We start from the raw sequence: 23,426 nt of genomic DNA, 5'->3' as shown, positions 1-23,426 counted from the left end.
ATTTGTTAAAGGTACAGCTATTAACAGTTTTATGTTAACAATGGATCAAATGGCTGTGTGTAATAGATTTATGAGTGACCTACAAAAAAGTGTCACTAAATTCGCTTTCAAAGTGTTTTCTTCCACCTTATTGTTTTGGTTTTAGTCGGTAAACCCACTGTGTACAAGAAAATGTCAAAAATATAAATTAGCAACTAACCGACAAACACAGTGTAATGGTTTGCTGCTAGAAAGACCAAAACACAGCTAAACGAAAAAGTGCGAAAGCAAAAATATATAAATTAAATGATTATTGCGGTTTTAAATTGTATTTTACGGAACTGATTGTATTCTACTTTGACTGGCTAACTGGGCCTGTGTGTTTCCCATAAACACAAAGACACATGGGCAGTAGATCAGTTATTAGACACTTAGAAACATAATTAAATTCACTCTAAAGTACCTGTTGTATGTTGCATCCCACCCACTGTATGGTACATGAATCATCCTCCAGTCCTTTAGATCATTGGAAAAAATAGAAATGTCAAAGTATCAATAATAATGAATTATCAAAACAAATCAATTCCCCACCAGCAACTCAGGAAACAGGGCAGCATAGGTAGAAACATGTAAACACAGATAAAGCATGTTATGTGCAGTCGACGCTTTGCCCAGGGTCAACACTCCCCTCATCATTGAGTCATGGTGTCCACAGGCTGACAGTAAAGAGGTTCTGACTCATTTTCAAGTGTTAATTCATGTTTGTTTTAAAACCTGATCCTTTATCCTCAGGGATAAACACTGTCAAGAAACGAATTCACAAAATATTCCAGCGGGATGAAATGAACACTATTAAGACGTTTGAGGGCTGATCAGCATGCAGCTTATATTGATGCTTGCGTTTATGAAAGCAGCACTCGTCTGGATTACCTCTAAATGGCGTGGTGCTGCAGATTTCTTTGGCCGGTGTTCAGCCTTCCGATAGATAGAAGATATAATTTTGTCTAAGATTAGGATCTGTATGTGCGTCAGTGTAAAGTCTAAAGTAGCAATTCAAGTCAGAAGTAACTCTTATGGCAATCAGGACTCTGTGGAGTGAATTGCAAGAAGGGGAAAAGATATTTCACTTCAAAGTCTAAATGTAGTATATAATTTAGCTCAATAAAAGCTTGCATTTGAGTTGCAGTTTCAGGGCTTTATTTGCATCAAAACTTGGTGAGCTTACATTTTTAGCTCTCACATATATATGAAGTCAGATTTATGTCTGATTTGGCATTGCGTATTGATTAACTGAACTTCAGTTACTGCTGCATTGTCCATCTCAGCATCACCATATGAGTGGGCATTACATTAGATTACATATGGTCCAGATGCAAGTGTTCATTGGTGGCAAAAAGATGCACAAACTCACAGTCACACATACAGTATTTCACCCTTCAGTGGCACTCCTTGTTTTACAACTTTCTGTTTGTTTCAGGTGTTTCATGTGCTTCCCGATTTTCCGCCGATCCTTCATGAGGAGAAAAAATGATTCCAATGAAAAATATTACAGTAGAAAGTATAGTTTCATTTTCAACAAGGAACCTCTTCAGTGATGCCTTTCATCCAGTCATGTAGCAGCTGTTCACATCACCTTCCTATTTTGTGCGCTGTCTGTTGTCATTTGTCTGACTGGCATTTCTTATTTAGCCCACTGCTGTTTAAGTGCGTCTTTGCAACAGGGTGAGAGCTGCAGTCCCATCAATCATACAACCTGCTGCATACTCCTCAAACTAAGTTTATTCCAGTCTCGGGCTCTCTGTCCTCGCTTACCTCTGCTCTTTGTCTTAGTCGGTTTGCTTTTCAAGGTAAAAGCAGCTAGGGCCTTGGAGGAAAGGAAGCGTGTGTGGCCAGTGCTACCACCACTGCAGCATAAGTCCACTGAGCTCAATATGTGGCACTTGAGATTCATTTGGAGAGATTTATTTGTGGTCTAATGTAAGGGAGAAACAAACATGAGCAGCCATGCGTGGCGGTTCTGGTAAACAGACTCATTTGGTCTGGTGTTTGCTTGCTTAGCGGAATTGAAGAGCGCATCACCCTCAGGTGATCCTCGCAACGATCTGCTACAGAAGAAGTGCTTTATTCTTGTTGTCTTTAAAGATAGGAAGGAGTTTGTGGCAGATGAGGGGTGGGGGTTGTGCTGGTGCAGCCCGGGGCAAAAACAGCAGGGGGGGGGAAACAGTGCAGTCAGACCTCTGGGATACTCTGCTTAGCGTTGCTGTTGGAGAATCAGATCTGCTCTCTCACCAAGCTTCCATGCAGATAATGTGTGACACGTTTTGTGGTGAATCATCACTCTTTGTTAGTTCAAAAGCCCAGAATTGAAGAAATAGTTTGACATGTTTGGGAAATGTGTGTACTTTTGTGCCGTTACGCGAAAACCGAATTATTTCACTTAATTTTTTTTGTTTGAATCTATTTAAAACACAGCTTGGTGTCATCTTTCTCGTCCAATTCTCAGGAAGAAAGCGAACCTTCCTCAAAGTGTCAAACTGTTCCTTTAAGTGTTTACTGCTGGTGTACAGACGAGCTACTCTACTGTAAATGTGTGGGAGCGACTTGCTTCCTCAGAGAGGTAACAAAAGCCACACAGTGTCTGAACAGATCTGTCAGAGAAGGAGAATGAGGCTTAGAAGAACAACAACAAAGAAGACCAACCGTATAAAATCTTTTTCTAGATGATAGAGACCCCCATACAGCCTGCAGTGGTTCTAAAGGCTGTGATAGGGCAGTTAATTGGCGTCTCTGCATGAGCAAAATTATCACTGGTGAATATTTGACAGCTGATCCCTTTTGTCTGAAATTGTTCAAAGGGGAATAATCCTCACAGAACACCGCATACACACCAACTTCAATCTGTTTTGAACGCTATATTTTGTTTTTATGGGCTAATTAGGCTGAGATGTAATTACCATTTATATAGAAATTTGGACTAGAGCCAAGCAGGAATCACATCAAGGGGAGTCGTAAATTGAAATAAAGAACTTCATGTAGATGTAATTTCACAACGATCGCATTTAGAAGTGGTCCGCCATTGTCGAGGCAAGCCTCTCGTTCTATCATTCCATCTCATGGATTATTAGTGTGCTCGCAGGAGTATCACTAATGGCTCAGTGTAAGCACTTGATTTTCTTTACTATCCAAAAGATATCAGCAGGCTCATCCAACCATCTCTCTGGCTGCTCACTGAGTTCCACAAATACTGAACAATTACAGCGTTTAGTCAGAACTCCCTGCATTATGAGTTTTCATAAGACCTGACTGTTGCAAATTGTTATGCAATGCACTGCTTAGGATGAGCAAGACATGATTTCAAATATTATTCATTTTCATTTTTTGGGCCAATGTACATCATGTGGTGAACATGGAAGTTATTGTGATATAGTTTTCTGCTATGCCAAAATCACCAAATTCTGGGCTCTAATGCAATTCCATGGGTGATGTGTACCTCTATCTGATCTGTATATACAGTGTATGCTTAACAGTTTGAATATCTGCCCTGTAGCTGCAGGTATTTATAAAAAATATTACTTAATCAGTTAATCAGTTTTCAAATTTACTTGACTAATTCTTTCAGCTCAAAATTACTTAAATTGAAAATTGACTGCAAACATGGTCTGTAATTATTTCCACTGTTGTAAAGATTTTATCCAATACCACTCTGCTCCTCTTGAAAGAATACACCATGAAGACAAGCTGGATTTTAATTCTAAGCATTGTTGAATAGTGGAGGCATTAATAAAAAAGTCCTGCCTCATTTTCTAATGGCTTCGTTTGAATTCAGAGTTCTGGTGTCACATGTCTTACACCGACCCAGAATATTTTTTTGTGAGACACTCTTGTGTGGCCTAATATGAGGCTTTGATTTAAGTATTAAATGAAGAGGTCTGTGATGAAGTCGGTGAGAGCTTTGATAGCTGAGGGAGCGAGTCTCTCCCATGCGTGTCACTATAAGTCATTATTATAACCCCCAGCCCCCAGCGTACAAAGTAGCCAACGTTGGGTCAGGAAATCAGGCAATTAAGGGAGCTGTGGATGTGGATGAGAAGCGACAGCCAATGGGGGAGTGCAGAAGGAGCCAGAGAGGCTTGAACCTCCTCTCTCCCTCGGGGGAACTGACTGGTCCACATCCCTCAGCCAAGTACATGTACAGACCAGCTACTTAATCACAGTGCTTATTCAAATCAAGACAATGCACAGGCCTGTGTTTGCCCAAGTTAAACTGTGCAATCACTCCACACTTAAAGGACAGTAGTCGACAGACCCGTCTATGAGTGAAAACTGTATTGAGCAATGGCTGCAGGTATTGTCTTGTGAGATAGAACAAACGTGGTTTAAATGAGAATGTATTACCTTCCATTTTAGTGTAATTGAATAAGGAAGAACACAGTGTTATTGAGTGCACTGAACAGTCTATTACGAGAGATTAAGCTTGTCCTTGCTTATAGCTTTTAAAAGATAATTTTATAGCACAATCAAATGGTGTGAAACACAGACAATACAACCCTGAGATGTAGAGCACCTGTCTTACTTTTCTCAGTGTGAATTCTCGGTAATTACAGCAGAGAATAGAACACGACATTCGTCTTCCATGTTGCTTCTAATGAGGAGACTTCCCCATAATGAGAATTGCTCTCAATGGAATGATAAATTGCCTCATTTTTTGGAAATTTCATCACCAGCTGATAATGAAAACAGCTCTCCCATAAATCCTGATAACAAGGGCACGGAGCTGTGCATTTACAGCTTTTGGGAATGCAGGGGCATCAAGTTCTATTTTAGTCCAACACTGACTTCTCACTATTTCAGTCTGGACTAAGAACTGGAGATAGAGGAGGGAAAGCTTGTGAATTTTGCACCGCTGACAGGAAACACACCTGCTGGCCTTTTGAAGCGTCTCCAAACACCTGCTGCTGTAGTGGACGGAAATATAGGTTCGCAAGTGATCAGAAACCAGTTTGATCAGTGTTGAAAGCGACCTGGCATCCAATCTAAAACTAATAGATCAGAAGGTTGATGATAATATGAATATACAGGTCTGAATTAACCTGCTTTCATTTTGCATTCAAAAGCCATCCTTCTCTCCTGTGAAATACTTTATTTCATTGTTGCTGCTGCAGCTACGAACTGTGTTTAACAACTAGTTTCTCTCCTGGCATCGGAGCCTGTTCCCCAGCTTTGAATTATTTACCACAAACGGCAGAGTCTCATCCCCGATTTTTTTTTTTTTTTTTTTTTTTTTTTTTGTGACTCTGCCAGGCTCCGTTATGTTCAAGCAAAATTATTCAAATCTCTGTATAATTAAGGTGTAGAGTCTCAGGTGTATCATTTCACTGTTACTCACTGCACTCATTTGTGCACAGGATGTTCACAGTTCTGTCAGCAGGCTCCATGGCGCCGTCTGTAACGAAGATGGAGATTAGTTGGATCCCTCATTTAAGGTCCCACGTCACTGACTGTGGGAACTGTGAGGGAAACGTGTCAACAGGTCCCTCATTTCCAACGAGAATTCTTCGCCTAGTCACTGTCCAGACTCTTAGAATGTTCTTTTCATGTGTCATAGATTTAATGAAGAGCTGCAGGATTGGCTTGGCGCTTAGCCAAGTTGTCTCCAAACTGAATATTAGAGGTTTGATCCCCTGTCTGTTCATAAGTGTAGAAGCAGCGTTGGGGAAAAAAAACAACTCCTTACTCCTTCTGTAATCCATTTAATCAGCAGCAACATAGTAGCTGTTGAGCGCTGCATTCCAAAGTAGAGAGAAGGAAAAGAAAATTTCATGCTCGAGGGATCAATAAAACTATATCAAAGACTCGGGTAAGAAAAGAAATTCTGTGAAATTCATGTCGCTCATTGCTATTCACATTAATTAACCTTTTTACTGCCTGGATGTAAAATAACCTGCAATGCATCACTTCATGGAAAGTACAGTACTTCATATATTGTGATACATTCAGACACATTTTCATACCTCACGTGTGGAGTGTACCACTTATGTATTATATATATATATATATATATATATATATATATATATATGTATATATATATTATGTATCTTTTATATATTAGTCTAGGCAAACCACAGTTAATTTATTTATATAGTAGATTTCATACCCGATCCCAGCTCTACAGAGGTAAAAGCACACGGAACAAATGGCATAAACAATAAAAGAATCAAAAGCACACAGAATACAAAACAATAAACAAGCTAACAAGCGCGTTTGATATTCATAGGAAATTCAAATGGCCACTTAAGTCTGATCCAAATTAATTCAAAGCAGTGGTAAACAGACAGGTCTCGAGCTTGTATTAAAAATAGTCTGCAATGTCTGAAGTCTTCTGACAATTTATTCCGTGTTTGAGCAGCAGAGAAGCTAAAGGCAGCTTCACCATGTTTAGTTTGGATTCTCCACTAATCCAGAACCAGCCAACCTGACGTGTCTGCATGGTTCATACTGGGTCAGAAAATCTGATAAGTATCTTGGACTTTAGCCGTTCAATGATTTATGGATAACAGACTTTTGAAGTTGACTTTGTAAGAAACCTGTAACCAATGTAGTGATCTGTGAAATAGAGTTATACGCTGAGCTTTTTTGGTCCATGTTACAGACCTGGTAGTGGCCATGTGGATGAAATGAAGCAGTCTGATTGCTGTCTTAGACAGACCTGTGAACAGTTGATTGGTGTAGTAGAGCCTGCTAGACATAAAAACGTGTACAAGTTTCTCTAGATCCTGTTTTGACATCAAGTCTCTGATTCTTGCAACACTGTTGAAGCTGTAGATGGTTTAGATTTTGTCATTGATTTGATGTGACTGTTGAAATTTAGTTCCGGGGGCAACACTGAGGTTTCTAAATCGATTTTTACTCTTCAAAGATGAAGCACAGACTTCACGGCTTTCTATACTGGCCCTAATAAACATTACTTGTACTCATTTAACTGAAAGAATTTTGGAACATCCAGCTATGAACTGTCTCAGGAAGTCTATTGAGCTGTGTTTGTTTGGTGAGATAGCTGTATATATTTGTGAGTCATCTGCATACATGTGGTATGAAAACTCACTATTCCTCTCCAGGTTCACCTTCAACTCAGCGTAAACACTAAAATACTCTACAGTATACAATGTCAAATTCTAGTATTGGAGTAATTCAACCATACATGTAAAAAAAATCGTAATAATGAGACAGAGAGCCCCACTCTGCAAGTTTGACTGTATCAGTTTCTTCTGTTCGCTACCTATGAAACCCTGGCTGTATGAATACAAGTTATACTTGTGGATACACTGCAGTTTTAAGGTCGATGCTCAGCCTTGTGGTATTTCTAGCATTTATATATAAAAACACCATATAGATATGTTAAAAAGGTTAAAAAACAGAATGGATCTTTAAAAACTTGAATATTTGTAGCCATCGGTAGTTGGTAAAAAATAGCTGAGGCCCAAGAATCAACCCCTGTGGAACCTCATACATTGTTCGACAGTGCTTTGATGTACAGCAGTTCATGCAACGTAATCCCTGTCTTCAAAGTTGGACTTAAATAATTCAGGACCATGATATGGAGTCTCTTTATTACTATGGTGTGATCAGTCAATTTTAGGATTATGTCACTCAGAACCTTGATATGATCAGTGTCAGTACTTTGGCCTAAATCAGGTTAAGGAAGCTATTTACTGCCAGAAATCTGCTGAATTGTTAAAGTCTTACTGAGAAATGACATGTTTGAAATGGATCTTTAGTTGTTTAGTACATATGCATTTAAATTAATTGTCCTAATTACTCAAGTTTTCAAGGCTTTGGAGAAAATGAATCCAGTTGAAACTGTTGACTACTTGTAATGCATCCGTTGCCAGGCAACTAAAAACATTTTCTTAAAAAACGCTGAAGGTTGCAAAGTTTGACATGTGAAAAAGAGGTTTATTACATCAAAATGATTGCTGAGGCGTGTTTTATTCTGTTTAACCAAGTAAGGAAACAATGATAGTTTGCCCAATCTTTCAAAATGTTTCCTGTGAAGAAAGAGGAAAAGTCATTATACACAACTTTGTAGAATCGAATTGGCTCTGGTGCTCGTGGGTTGCTCAGGGAGGAATGATTGTCTTGCATTTCTCAGCTCTAATTAGTATTTATGGAGGCTGTCTTTGTAGAGATCGTAGTGAATTTGGAAGTTGGTTTTCTGCTATTTGCTCTTTTGGACACATTCTCTTTTGAAGATTTGTTTAGTTTGAATTCACAATGAAGGCTGGAAATTTTCTGTTTTTGGGATATGATATAAAGACTTTTTAAACAATTTTTTTAACCAAACTCAAAAGAAGGACAATGACGGGTATTGTTTATGCCTCCGTTGCCTTATTTGACCTACCGCTAACCCTCAATCCACAGCTCAAAATGGGCCATATTTTCTGAGGGTTTTGAGGGTTTGGGAAATTATTTGACTTTATCTGAAATCCACTTGCAGTTTTACACATAATGGTGTCTTTGGAGCTCTGCTAAGTATTTAATGCTTCTAAAACCCACATGTCAACTCATGCAAAAATCCTTTTTAAAACAGATACTGTTAATTGCATTCAACTTTGTAGCAGAGGTTTTTATCAGTCAATTAAGGCGTTAAGCTTGAAATTATTTTTCAGTTTGTGAAAAACCACAGTACACGGCTACCCAGTGAGTTTTCAGTGCTTTTTTCGTTCACTCTGGACTCATTGTAGTCTTTTGTCATGTCACTGTGAAGGATGTTGGTTGAAAACAAATCTCAAACTGGGAGTGAGTGCCTCAAAGTGTAACATAACACCACCACCAGAAAGGACAAAAAAAAAAATAAAATACTGTGCTTGTTGTTGCTATTTTTTACCTATGTGTGTGTGGGTGTGTGTACTATAGTTGAGTATATATGGGTCTCTTCTTTGGTCACATTGAATTTGTCCTGTAGTTTCTGTGTATGTGGGTCAGTTCATCACTTTTCATTACCACTCTCCCACGTTTTTTCCCCTCACCGCTGGGCTGCAGTTTAATTTCTTGGTCATTTTTCATCCAAACCCTGAGCAGGTGTCATTTTCTTGTCAGTAAGGTACATGTAGTCACAGCTCCCCCTACAGGTTCTGTCAGTACACTGCAGTTTGACTGGATTATCAAGTGTGACAGCAATGGACCTTCTGTTTCCATTTGCTTGTGATTTCATGCAATAATGTGAAGACACAGCAATACAATATATAAATTGTACTATTTGTTGCATGTTTTGGGGCAGTGAGGAACAATGACTTGATTCTGTAAGTACTTCTCATAACAAGAAGCTATTTTATTTTAATATAAACAGTTTTATAATAGAATGAAAACTTTCATCAACATAATGTGCTAGAAATAAATGGCCACTTTGGCTCAATAATTGAATGATTAGACACTTACCACATGGGTGCCAATGCCATCAGCAGTGAGTCTCTGGTTCAATCCCCAGCCAGCCAGATTTTTACTGCATTACTTTTCCAACATTTGCTGTTAAAATAAAGCCAAAAATGCAAAAAACTCTACCTCTGTTTCCACAATTTTCAGGCTCAGGTAAACAGCCTTATATAAATGCAAATGGCAGAGAGGAGCTTTTGGAAATGTGGTTCCATAATTACACCAATTTAGTACAATCTGAATCATTTTAAGCTCCTCAGTTCAAAGAGGTGCTGCTTCAGCTGGGAGAAAGCACTGAATTTAAAATGCATTAAATCTAAAGTTAAATGCTGGAAAACGAAAAACAGATTTACCAACCAGCCGATTACATAGCGTTGACTTGAAGTTAGTCAGGCAGATTTGCCCAGTAAACCTTGAAGTTGAAATAACCATACTGTGCTTTGGCAACAGAGGGAGCCAGTGTCATTTACTGGAGAGAAAATGTCTTTCGCTGTCCATGTAGTTTGTCTTCTAAGGGAGGAATTTATCCAGCACTGCACCGGGGGACAAGGAGTCAGTCTCTTTGTTACTGGTGGAGTGGGCAGAAGTTAAATGTCTTCCTGAAGGTTAATTTGTACAACCATGTGAAGGATGGAACCAGTGCTAGGGGAGTAGTTGGACAACCTCTAAACCAGCATTCCTTGCTCCTGTTATCAACAATTTTCATCAGTTATATGAAGAGAATGCTGGTCAGAGAGGCCTAAAGATGTAAGGTTGGCATTTTGATCACCAGACTGGCAAAAAATTAGATGCTGAAAGTGGGTTCTACATGGTGTGTATTGCTTTTAGAAAAGGCAGCCAAACTCTTTAACATATTGTAGAAAAAAAGTTAACACATACTGTTTGAGGTCAGCCAGGCAATTTCATGTTTTCCATGAAAACTCACACGTTTATTCATGTGCTAGTGTAATTGCACAAAGGCTTTCTTATCAAGTAGCCTTTAAACACAATTAGCTAACACAATGTAGCATTAGAGCATAGGACTGATGCTTGCTGGAAATGTTCCTCTGTACCCCCATATAGATATTCCATTAAAAATCAGCCATTTCCAGCTAGAATAGTCATTTATCTCATTAACAATGTCTAGACTGTATTTCTGATTCATTTAATGTTATCTTCATTGAAATAAAGGCATTTCTTTCAATGAAGGACATTTCTAAGTGACCACAATCTTTCGGACGCTAGTGTATATACACACTTATGTACTTATTTGTAGGTGTTCACGCCAGACTTGTGCTCGTGATGTTATGAGCACTGTGCCTGAAGTAACAGTTACCATTGGACTAATATGTGCTGTGTCTTTTCCAATCTTTCTTTGATCCCAGCTGAGACAAACCCCATGTGATTTAGCTGCCATGAAAAGAAACAGGCTAATGATTTCCACAAAGGAATACATATAAAGGGAAAATAATTGAAAGTATACACATGCTGGCTGCAATATTGTCTAGCACATTTACTGCACAGATTAAAAAACAAAACAGTGGGTGATCTGTTTACTTTTAAGAAGTGACATTTCCTCCAGATAAAAGGTTCAGCCTGTTTGGGTGTCTGGTTCAATTTTACATCCCTCTTAATCGGCATTGATATCAGATACTGACCAGAATCACTCTGGTCTCACTGCTGCCCACATGTCCTACAGTATCCAGGGCCAAATCCTAGATCAGAAAACCTCGGAGCCTTTACACACATCTCTCTCACTCACACATCAAACTTTTACTCATCACATGTGGTGGCCCTGAAACAACCTTAATTGGAAAGGAGAAATGTGCTGGCGGGGGTTGATTCCTCTGGTGGGATGTAAATTTAATGGAGACTCACTCTTCCCAATTAAGCGTGGGCCACCGGGGTAGAGTGTGATTATAAGGGCTATCACTGGGTATTACAAGTTGACAGCATTTAATAGATGCTGCTGGACTTTATTAGCTGTGGTTGTAATTAAGAGGAAGTTCCACATTTTTAAAGTGGCAACCTGTCTGGCTGTCTTTGTTTTTCCTCCAAGACAACACTCTGCTTAGAGTGAGAGGAGGTTAGAAGCTCTCTGACCCATGTGCTCATCTCACAAATTGCCAGTCAGGCCGTTTATTTGCGTTTGTGTTAAACAGTGAATGCAGCTGAGCGCTGGAACAATAGACAATAAAACCAACTGAGAAACAATTAAACTGCAGTTAATTAATAATTGATTAGTTGTCCATGTTATTTTTCAAACCCAAAAGCTTCTCAAATATGTAAATGAGCTGCTTTTAAATTGAATGTCTTTTAATTTGGAACTGTTAGCCAGACAAAACAAAGTGTTAAGTAGCCGTTAATATGCCCAAGCTGCACCTCTGGGACATGCTGCTGAATGTGAAGTTTGATTACCTGGACTGACCTATCTTGAATTTAAATTAAAAATTGAATCCCCTACGCATATCTCTACAATGTGATACAATTAGTGACAACTTACAGAAAAAAAGTCATTTAACAGTAATTGATGGTTATTTTAAAGGCAGTTTGGTGACCCAGCTGCTGATATGTTATAGCATTTTATTTTACTTTATTTATATTGTTGTTGTTTGTTTTGACAGTGTGACTCGAGCTTTCCAGCAGGACCAGCATTTAGTATGCCTAATTAACACATCTGCATGATGTCTGAACTCATGCCCTGCTTTAAACGGTCAGACTGTTGCCTCCCACCTGCTTTGTTGTGCATTGGCTGCTAGCTCAGTCCACCTCAGCCTCTTATATTCATTCCAATATCAGTTCCAAGAAATTGTGAAGGTCGTTTTTTTTTAGCATACAGATATATATATATATATATATATATATATATATATATATAAACCCACTAAGTTATGTTTTTTGTCAGTTTTTCTCAAGCTTCAAAATTATTTTCTTCCCAACTAATGTTAAACAAACACATGGATGCCTTTTTTTCTCCATATATTGAGTGCTTCTCATAACAGAAAAAAATGCATCTTCTAATAATATATTTTAATTTGATGTTAACAGTTTAATATATATATATATATATATATATATATATATATATATATATTTATTTTTTTTTTTTCCACAGTGAAAACTTCCACATTTTCAAAATTTTTTAGGAAATTTTTGAACATTTTTGGTGGGGAAAAAAACAAATTAAAAAAAAAGTTTAAGAACGTTCAGAAAAAAATCTACCAAAATCCAGTGAATTTTGCTGTCAAATTTGGGGATTTTTTTATTTTTAAAAAAATAAAACTTTTGAGGGAAACTTTTCAGGAATTTTCTTCCTGAAGATTTTGCAAATTTTTATAAATTTGGGGAAATTTTTTCTGAATTTTGGACTTTTTTCAGACAAGACCACAACATTTAAGGTTAAAAACAGAAGAATTTTTTTTTACAACACAATTTGTTAGAACTAAACGGCCACTTTGGCCCAATAGCTGAGTGATTAGAGCACTTACCACATGGGTGCAGATACCAGCAACTGTGAGTCTCTGGTTCAATTCCCAGCCATCCAGACATATACTACAGTAGTCATACATTGACGTGCACCCCACACAGCCCAAACTGGATGCAATTATATTTGATGTAATTACAATAATTTAGTCACACCACCAACTGCCTATGGAAAGATTAGAAGTCGTTGGAGCTGCCATTTAATAATCCTGCAAATGAACTAAGCTACTGGAGGCTAATCTTATATTCAGCGTACCTTCAGACTGCACACAAAGACATAAGAAAAGAAGTTTGTGTGAGGATGACTGTATACCACCAATCACTATGGACAGTAACATCACAAAAGCTGAATTATGTGACGGTTAGGGATTGGATTAATAGTGTTTATGTCATCATAAAATATTCATGCAGCTCTTGTCCTGCAGAGAAGAAAGACAGCTTTATTACAGTATAGCACAGAGGTATTGAATTCCAACAAGGGATTTGCAAAAGCTCATTAAAAATCAGTTTGAAGATGAAGTGTAAAAAACTGTCAGGATGTCATTGCAGTTGTCACATAAGTTACACTACGGCAGCACAAGTTAAAGGTTTCAAGCATAAGATCAATACAAGTGTGTGCCACCATGCAGCTCTGCAATGTAACTAAAATGAGGAAAGTGTTTGGGCAACTGTTTTCTCCCTCCCACGCCCCAGGGGACCGCGCCGAGGCCATTAATCCAATAAACTGCTGTTGGCTGCAGTACCTTGACAGCCGCTTGCCTCCGCAGATGAGCTGTGTCTGCTCTGAAGATGTATAGGGCCCAGGAAGAGGGAAAGTTAATTTGACTTGACCTTTCTGGTACTTGAAACAAGCTGTTATTTACAGACTCCACGCCACGACCCCCCCCTTCTTCTGTTCTCATGCCCTGGGAGTTGCTGTTAAGTTGCCAGACAGACTCCTTGAGTTCTGTAATGAACCCTCGGCCTCCATGCTAAACAGGAGGCAGAAGTCACCCGGACTGCAACAGTGGAGGGAGACATGGTTCAGACAAGATTAAAAAAAAGTAAACTTATATTGTTTCTAGAGAGAAGCAAAGACTGAAGACTGTTCAGTTCACTTAGGAGCAAATAGCTTCCAATATTTACCATCAATATTAATCACTGCACCATTAATATTCATGGTTACATTAAAGTGTATTGGCCTATCTTCTTTGCTGCAGAACTTGATTATGTGTGATTACTTTAATAAAGTGGGAAAAGTTTTCAAAAAGAACTAAAAAGCTCAGTAAAGTTCAAGAATGAAAGTGCCATTTCTGTGTCATTGCTATGATAGCAGATGTGAAGCTTTGCACGGAAGTGAGCTCATTTCTAATAACATGTTCACATTGATGTCAATACTGCAGCTAATTAGCAGGTACAACCTGTACTCTATTCATCACTTTAGTTTAGCCTATTAGCATACTAAGCATACAATCAGAAAATGGGAATGTCATTACTTTTGCTGGTACAAAGAGTGAAGATGTCTCAAAAGTGACATGTATCATTGCTAAAAATCTGTCAAAAAGCTATTTTAGCTCTGATTGTTCTCATTTTCACACAGCTTTTGTATCCAGTTGGGTCAAGTGTCTTCTAACATCTTATAAGAGAGTAACTAATAGATATCAACATGAAACTTCTCAAATTAATTACTTCCAATAAGGCTATGACTTTTTACTAACTTTATATATGCTGTGCAAATAAAGGTATTATTTAACCAAAGAATGCTCAGAGTTGCATAAATTTCCAGAACAGAATCTCTGAAGGTCAGATAAATCCAGCTTTGAAATGTCTGTTTCATTCTGTTGACTTATTAGAACTGAATGTTTTCACAGAGAGGACTTTGGATATTTCTTTTTTATCACCCCATAATTCAGAAAACACAGTCAACAGCCAGAAAAAAACCCATCCCCTTTCTGTTTTTAGGAACAATATGTCTATGAAATATAAATATGAACAAATGTCTTTTTAAAAACCTTCAGAAGACAGATGGGAACAAAACATTAAAGTTTGGTTTGTGTAATTCCTACTGAAGTAAGAATTTATGAGCAAAAACTTACTTTGAGAAAACAGCCTATATTGTAAAATTATATTCTAAAAATGTTTAATTATAGGTGTACAACTGTCCCAGTTGATGATTTTTGCAATTAAAGTTTTCTGAGATTTTAGGATTAAATATTCAAATGAGGTGTTATCTCATTAATTACATGTAAATTTGCATAAACAGCCATTAGATAAATTGCTGAGAAATGACATTTCAGCGTCTGTTTTGGATATTTTCTTTCCGCTGGTCTGAAAAAAAGACACATTAAAGAAGCAAAAAATCTCAAAAGTGACAGTGCACGAACAAAACATGTCTTTTTGCCTGTGGTATCTCACCACAATGTGATAAATAATCTGTGCTTACTGGTTTAAACACAAATAATAAGAGATTAAATCTGACTTTTGATATGTGCAACTGTGGCCAAACATTCTCAGCTCTCATGATGCCTCCAAGATTCCTTAATTTCAGTGAGATAAGGCTCACATTAGGTCGTTACTATGGGTGTTAGACAAGTAATTGATTTGTCTTAAATCAGGGTTAACTGTAATTGGTGATGAAATGCCAATAACAAGTCTGTTAACATTTTTGGCAAAGATGCAGCTACAATAGCTTAGACAGTCTGTACCATACGGCTGCTGTACACAAATTAAACCAGGCGCTTTCACTCACACTGACAGTATTGGTTAATTTAAGCTAGACGGCCAGAAATCATTTACTTTTGCACACACCTTTTAGCCTTCCAAGTCAATCATCTTCCACCGAATGCTCTGTACAGTCGAATTTGCAGTTGAAGCCACTTTTATGCATTATTAATAAAATGGCTTTTCAGACTACTTCATTTTCCTTCTTCTCATCTGGCTCTTTGTGATGACAGAATACAACGGTGATTTGTAATTGTGACAGTGGTGAAGACTTGAATTCAGTAGGTGAAAGTTATCAACTGATCTGCGTCTTGGTTTGAATTAGACATTTTTTATGCATGTTTCTTCTGATTTCATATTTAAACTGTTATGTTCATTTTGCTCCTTGCTTATTCTCAGTTTCAAGGAAGAATATTTCCTTCAGCTCTGAAAAGAGATTTTTCCCTCCGAAAAATGTTTACTAAGTAGCTTCAAGACATTAATGTTTCCCTGGAGGAGCAACTTCACATTAATTTCTTGCTATGACTTGAAGGCTACCAGTAAAATTTTGCCAGGGATCCTCTTTCTTGTATATCCGCCTCAGTTTTCCCTTTAGGTACCCATCAGCCCTGCAGTATATCTTTAATTTTATGCCAGAAAAGCTTTACATGAAGCATTTCCCTTGTCCCGCCATCAGCAGGAACATCACTCAGCGCTGGTTGGTGCAGTTAAAGATTGTTTGACCTGGAAAATGGCTACTGTAGCTTCCCTCATTATTCAGCATGAATAAACGAAAGAAATAGAAGTACAAGCCGCTCTTTGGAGCGCACTAGAACATTCCAACGTGCATGGGAGAGTAATCGCCTCTCGTTCTGCCTCTTTCAGTCTCTGGGTAGAAATAGGGATTCAAAAGACTGTACTGATGCAGGGACCTCAAAGGATTTGGCTTTTTTACACTTCATTATTACTCACTTTTCCCTATACAGTGTGCGAATGTGTGTTAGAGAGAGTTGTCATGTGGTGTCTCAGAGCAAGGACCGGCTTGATCCTCCTCCGTGTTCACAGATAAAAGTCTATGAGTCACTGACTGGGATCTTTTAATGATCTCGCCCGCTCCACCCATTTCCACCTCTCTGTTTTTTCTATCAATAATAGCATGTGGGCTCTTAGTGAATCTTCATGTTCTTACCATACTGAGCCACTGAAAACTGATGACATTAGTTCCTGAAGGCAGCTTTGGAGCCTGAGTGGGACTCTAACACACACACACACACACACACACACACACACACACACACACACACACACACACACACACACACACACACACACACACACACACACACACACACACACACACACACACACACACACACACACACACACAAAAAAACACACAAAAAAAAGAGGGAGATGGATTTTTTCGGACAGACACAACAATATAATTCATAGGTGACATGTTTATAATGTTTATCCATCAAACATCCTGCGCTGCTCTTTTAGTTCATCCACTGCGAGCTCTTGCACTTCATCCATTAGTCCCCATCCGCTGTCCCTGACACTTCCCATTTTGAAACCCAAACACAGGAGGAGTGGGGAGGCAATGGAAAATAGTGGAGGATCCAGTGGATTTGCTTGCTGAGGGAAGCCAGAATGGGTCTGGGCAGAGTGTTTTTAGAGCTCCCTGTCCTAGTTAGGCAGGGCAAGGGATTCTAGCATGAGTGTGAGGTAGAGTCTAAGCAGTGAATTATTCAGCACGGCTTCCTTTAGGCGTGCTCACACTCAGCGGATTTCACACACATATGCAGGGCCACTGCAGACACTCACTAGCGTGTCTTTAAAGACATTAAAGTATGGTCACACGGAGAGCAGAGGCATTCTCAGATCAATAATGAGCAGTTTAATTTGCTCCACTGACAGCTATCTGCTTTCCTCTGATGTATTATGTCTTTGCGTATAATGGAGTCTCAGGAGTAAAACACAAGTGACACGTGGAGGAGTGACAGGATAACTATACACTCGGGCATAATTTCAGTTGACCAGCTGCTATCACGGCGCGTTGGACAGCTCTCAGTCTGAGAGTGTTATGAAACTCGTTGCGAAACTCTGAATTGTCACTTCAGGCCTCAAAACCAATTTCTGTTGTTGTTGCAGAGACCTAACAGAGAAGAGTCACGGGACACTCAGCAACGCTTTTCAGCAGCTCGTGGGTGAGCCTGAAAATGTTACCCTCTTCAACGCCTCGAGCAGAGAGAATTGGAGCTGTGATGACTTTGGCAAAGTCACAGACATGGCGCACAAGCAAAAGAACTGGTGGCAGAGGGGTCAGTCAGGTCGCGATTGACTTTGTCAGAATTTAAGTGGCAATCACTTTGCAGAACATACAGTAGGAGAAGGAACACTAAAGCTGCTGAGTGTTCATGACAATACAATTCAGGGCAATAGTGAATTAGCAGCTGATCCTCTATTTTTGCCTCGGCATCATAACCTACATAGATTTCTGTTGGGGATGGACTAATCCAGTGTGCCAGATTGCTATCAGCGCCAATACAAACCTCATTAAACAGATAAAATGTCAGCCATGACACAACCAATTCACATTAAATAACTTTTCTTTTTCTCTTTCTGGCTTGATGAATTTCAGTGCTATCATTTGCGTTACATTAGTCAAGGTGGACACGTGCCGCCAAGTCAGTGCTTTACTGCCGCAGAAATCCCTGACCTCACATTGCCTCGCGTAAAATGTTTCCTATGGATGCAATGCAGAGGAGGAAGTGCTATAATTGGATCTGTATTGGCAGATACTTGGAATTGAGGTAAACAGAAAAAAAAAAAAAGCTGGATGGGTTTCGTCCCTAATCTCTGTGTGTTAATTGAACACACTGTGCATTAAATTGCAAATCCTGACAATTAGGCTGAACAAACAGACCGAATGCTCTGGAGAACAAAAGTCTTGGCATATTCATGATACTTTCTACATTAATTATGCTGCTAATAATGCCATAAGAACGATATGCAATTAAACATATGCAATTAAATAGACTTTATTTACTGTGAGTCATTATCCTGATCTTCATATGTTGAACTCAACTGTACTGTAATTGTTCATTTTTTAAAAATATGGAACACACGTTTATGCAAAAGAATGCCAAACAAAAGCAGAATGAACGAGAAATGATTTATTACTCAACTGGAGGTGATTTATTTGAGTGCAGCTTATTGAATGTTGTCATTAGCACACAATCAGGAAAAGATTAAGAGGAGAACAATCACTGTAGAAACCTTGTGCTTGTCATTTCCTGCTCACTGATTGCATAAGGCTAACTTGATCTTGTGAATCATTTCTCACACCAACACTTTAACACTCTGTAAACACCAAACTGTGCCATTAATGCGTGTGAAGAACAGGATCACCTTGAGGATATTTTCAGCTCATAACCAGCACTTTAACGCAATTACTGTGCAGAACATCAGCATATTGGAATAACCTTAATGGAGAACACACCACTGAAATTCTGATTAAAGCCCTAATGGATAAAAAATCTGCAACATAAATATGAAAAAAAAAAATGCGATCAGGAGACTGGATTACAAAGTTGTGTCTGGGGAGCTTAATGAGCTTAATTGTGAGGATTCCATGTGATTCACCAGATATTAAAAAAAAAAAGGATTAGTTGGTTTGCTTTGTAATTTAATTCGCCACAAATTGCTCCAGTCGGGGTGTTTATGGGCTAAACACCCCCCACAGCACACACACCTCCCTCCCACCTCGGCTGAGTCGCTGCCAATATGTGCCATCCATCGCGCAGAGTTTCCCAGGTCTCCGTCCTCTCAGTCCCATGCGGGAGGGGAGGCGAGGAGGGAGGGAGGGAGAGGGTGGTCTGTGAGGCCAGCCGGGGCTCCAGGACGAAGTGGTTGGAGGTGGTGGGACGTGGTTCTGATTAACGCGTGACGTGGGCGAATTGCAGCAATTGCCCAAAGTGTACGTGGAAAGGAGAGAGAGCGGCCAGGGCGCACTGGATACGGCAGATTTGGGGCGGGAAGGAGGCGACAGGAGGCAGGGGGTGGGGGGAGACGACAGACAAAAAAGCATCAGCAACGGGGAGTTGGATGGATGCGAGGGGGATGAGAGCGGGAGGAGAGCGGCTCTAGAAGCGTCAAGGGTCCCGTCAAGAGGTCTGGTGTCTGCACCAAATCAGCTTCAGGGATGTAGTCGAAGCGGCTTGGAGCTCAGCCCATCCGAGCTCATCATCATGAAGAAACACTCCGCAAGGGTTGCCCCGCTGTCCGCCTGCAACAGTCCGGTGCTCACCCTCACCAAAGTGGAAGGTAGGGAGAGTTTCCTTGTCCGTTCAGACCGCCTGGCACCCTCCCCGCGCACTGGGGCTGCTGGTGGCTCAGCATGAGAATAAACGGAGACATGACTTGAAATGCCTGAAATGTTCGTCTAAAATCCACTCACGATTTTTTTATTGTTTTTTTTTTAAAGACATGGATCAACTTTGGCGAATCCTATACTGCGCGCAAAATGGATCAATCAAACGCGCAACTTCAGATCTGTGATGTAATATTCGTGCACCATCATGCTTTATCCATTTTCTGCATACAAGTGATGTCTGATGCATTGTGTTTGTTTCCTCCTGCCGTGTTGTAATGCTGAAAAATAAATCCGATATGAATCAGGAATATGTTCAACTGTGTTCTTGACGCATCATCGACAATAAGCGACTCACAGTGGCCTGATCACCACTGTGCTAAATGTACTGGTCCATAGGGAGGGTCTTAAGTTGTTATTGCAGCAGGGATTCCCCATCTCCGCCCTCCACCCATCATTGCTAAAAAAAAAAATATGCCCGAGCATGGCGCTACCAGAAGCTGGGACACGAACCCCAGCAGTGATGCTCCCAGGTGGATGATGCCCCAGTCTGCCTCTTTAAGTGGCTTCATGATGGGTCTCCCCCCTGTCTGGTCTGACAGTCCCTTTGATCTGCAGGAGCACAATTGGTATCATTAAGAGATAACACCTCTTTGACTCCTTTTGTGTGTGTTTTGATGCTGTGTGCTGCTGCATCATTTCCAAATCATCCCCAACATCCCTCCTGCCCTGATGATGTCTTGAACGAGTCCTGTCATACCTCCTGCCTGTACAGTAATGCCTCCTCTGATGTTCTGCTCTTCCCCTCACGCTTGTGCAAAGAAGAGATGTTATGCATTTTTTAATCTCCCCCTCAGCTGCTGAATATCTCAGTGTTTGGCAGAGGAACAGAACACAGCAGAACTGGCTGCAGATTTCACAGCTGAACAGAACACTACGAGCACCTCAATTAACAAATAGCTGTTTTAGATGATCAAAATGACAGATTCGCACATCCGGCTACGTGGAAACGGTCCTCGGAGGTTATGACGACTTAGAGATGAAGTCATTGTTTGATCGGCTTTGTGTTATAGCTTGCTGGCAGCTGTACTTTGTGCAGTGCAGTAGAGTAGCTTACATGAACCCTGAAGGCAGCTGATCATCTTGTGTGTAGTTCTCCAAAAATATCAGCGCGGCCTCTAAAAACAAGCTGTTTTCAGGCTATATTCGGTACATATGTGAACTATGAATACAATGGCGTGGATACTTGTGGAGCTGTTTACTTGTCATTCCGTTATGCAGTGGTGTTGGCAGCCAAAACTTGAGATAAATGGCGTGCTGACTAAGACTTGTCAGTGAAGCTTTACTCCCCGTCTATGCTGTTGTCTGGGATTTCACAACAGTGTGGGGTATTACTGTGAAAAATATCTGAGAATGCTTCATTAATCATAATTTATGAGTCGACCAACTGCTGGAATATGAATGAGGAACTTCCGTGCAGTTTTACATGGACACTGCAGAAATGTGTCAATCTCGCCTGTGCTCTTTAAACTGTGAGGCATCCAGGATAACCTCGAAATAATCGCCGCCGCCGCTGGATTATCGTAGATTTTAAGCTTATTAGTGTGCATGTCAGCTCGAAACAGAATAACTGAGGTGGTGGGCTGTTAGTTGTCACGCTTCTGTGTCCAGATTTAAAAGCTGTGCTGTGAGACAACGTGGTGTTGTTTGGGGTAAAGATTAAGTGTGTTTGTGTGTTTTCGAGCCGGCAGCGATACAGTATTGTGGATTGTTTGAGGGGAGTCGAGGCTGTAAAGTTTATGATGTGAGCGTTCGGCTCCTTGTTTCAGCAGCTGCTTTGAAGGAGGATGGAATCACAGGGGGCCACAGCGGATCAACACACAGCTTTTCAGAGTCTCTGCTGCTTATGTAACAGCAGCTCCGAAACCTCTGTTCTCCCCACTAACAACCTGCACCCAACTGTCAGAGTTTTTTTTTTTTCACTTTGGGATCCTCACTGATCTTTCTTTTTTCCTTCAATTTTGTGTCCAGTTAACATCCACATCGTGTTTGTGAGACAAAACACTGAGGAGATGTTGTGGCATATTCAGTTTCATGTAACCAAATCCTGGAGTCCGTGTGTTTGTTGTCAGATTTTGAACATGAAATTCCAGTTTTCCTACAGATGGTTCTGTCACTACATGATCACCAACATTTCTTTAGGCACAGTCACATTCTGTGCTTTAAGGTCAGACAGTAACCATTGTGTGCTCACATCGATCTTAGTGGTACAGTTGTCATCCTGAGGCAAGTCACAAAACAATCTATCAATGAGGAAACATTCCCCCGAGTCATTCTTAGTTCCTTCAGTGTCGGTCGATTTTGCTTTTTAACACCACAGGAGTCCATTCCAGGTACATATTGCTGTCTCCTGCAGCCCCGAGTTTGATTCACTGTCTTCATCTGGAACATTTACTGCTTTCCCCGTGTTGTTGTTGTGCTCCTGTGACAAATCCACCCAACCATCGGCCCATAGACGATAATTATTGATTTCCGTTTAAATGTATTTCTGGTGATGGTGTCTTCGGGGAGCGTCTGTGTTGTTCCTGTGTTGTCAGGGGTAAGAAGTTCATAAAAGACTCTTTAATCTCTATAATTTAATTACACGCTTTGAAACAGAACAGGCATCTTTTGAGAGTAATTTAGTGTACATACGTCCCCCAGGAAGCCGGCTATAGTTCAGCAGCTACTATTCCGGGCACACTGAACCATTCCCAAGGGCTCCATGCACCTCAGCCATAAGTTACCATACACACACAAGTAGAGCCTTAGGTCAGAATGGACAGATAATTACCTTGTTCATAGTAGTGTTGGACCTGTGTCAAAGTGCTTCATAGTGCGATGACAAATCTCCATGTTTCTTAAATTAACCTTCTTTTTTGTGACTGTATCAGCAGTTTGCTTTGTTCCCTCTGATCCCAGACCGTAAAGATGTTTTTAGAACTGAAGGGAAGCCAAGTATTGAACCAACTGCTTTGTGTGGATGTAACTTTGGTTAATTTTCTCTGCTCTTTGTGCGGAATGTAGAAGAATCATCTTTATCTTAGTGAAATATGAGGCAGAGATTATAACCTTATTAACCAAATTCAAGACAAAACCTCCCCCACTAAAACCTAAGTCATCATCAATGTTAAACATTCAAGCACATTCACAGAGGACATCAATACAATCTTGCGTCTTGTGCTCGTTTGTATGCGTCTTATTTGTATGTAAAAGCACATTCAGGTTCTGTGTAAACAGCAGCAGCATCAGTGTGGAGATGAGACTGGATCTGCCAAAGTAGAGGTCAAACATACATACGTGTGCATACGCTTAACCAGCAGCAGGAGCACTGATGGCTTTAATTTTGGAGTTTCCCTTCCTGAGCTCCATTAAAATGTTGGGTCTTGCTTTCATCCTTTGAGCTTAATTGGAGTTGACTTTGAATGTTGTCAGAGGAGTAAAAGTGAGGCGTCTCCTC

The 23,426-nt window shown here is 40.0% G+C and overlaps 1 protein-coding gene across 3 annotated transcripts in view; it reads left to right on the top strand.

Annotated features, from left to right (window-relative positions):
• The window catches only part of slc35f3b (solute carrier family 35 member F3b), a 54,898-nt gene that overhangs the window by 13,406 nt on the left and 18,066 nt on the right, over nucleotides 1-23,426 (top strand). The window contains exon 1 of one of the 3 annotated variants that reach the window (XM_022195397.2): nucleotides 19,299-19,881. The exons of the other annotated variants lie outside the window; for them this stretch is intronic. Within the exon in view, the coding sequence (XP_022051089.1) occupies nucleotides 19,806-19,881 (76 nt within the window). The 5' untranslated portion in view covers nucleotides 19,299-19,805. Of the gene's footprint in view, nucleotides 1-19,298; nucleotides 19,882-23,426 lie in introns of those variants that run through there. 3 annotated transcript variants of the gene reach the window in all.

Source organism: Acanthochromis polyacanthus, chromosome 15 (assembly GCF_021347895.1).
Source record: "Acanthochromis polyacanthus isolate Apoly-LR-REF ecotype Palm Island chromosome 15, KAUST_Apoly_ChrSc, whole genome shotgun sequence".
Taxonomy (NCBI): domain Eukaryota; kingdom Metazoa; phylum Chordata; class Actinopteri; family Pomacentridae; genus Acanthochromis; species Acanthochromis polyacanthus.
The sequence above is the reverse complement of the archived record's forward strand: the minus strand, read 5'-3'. Positions and strand labels throughout refer to the sequence as shown.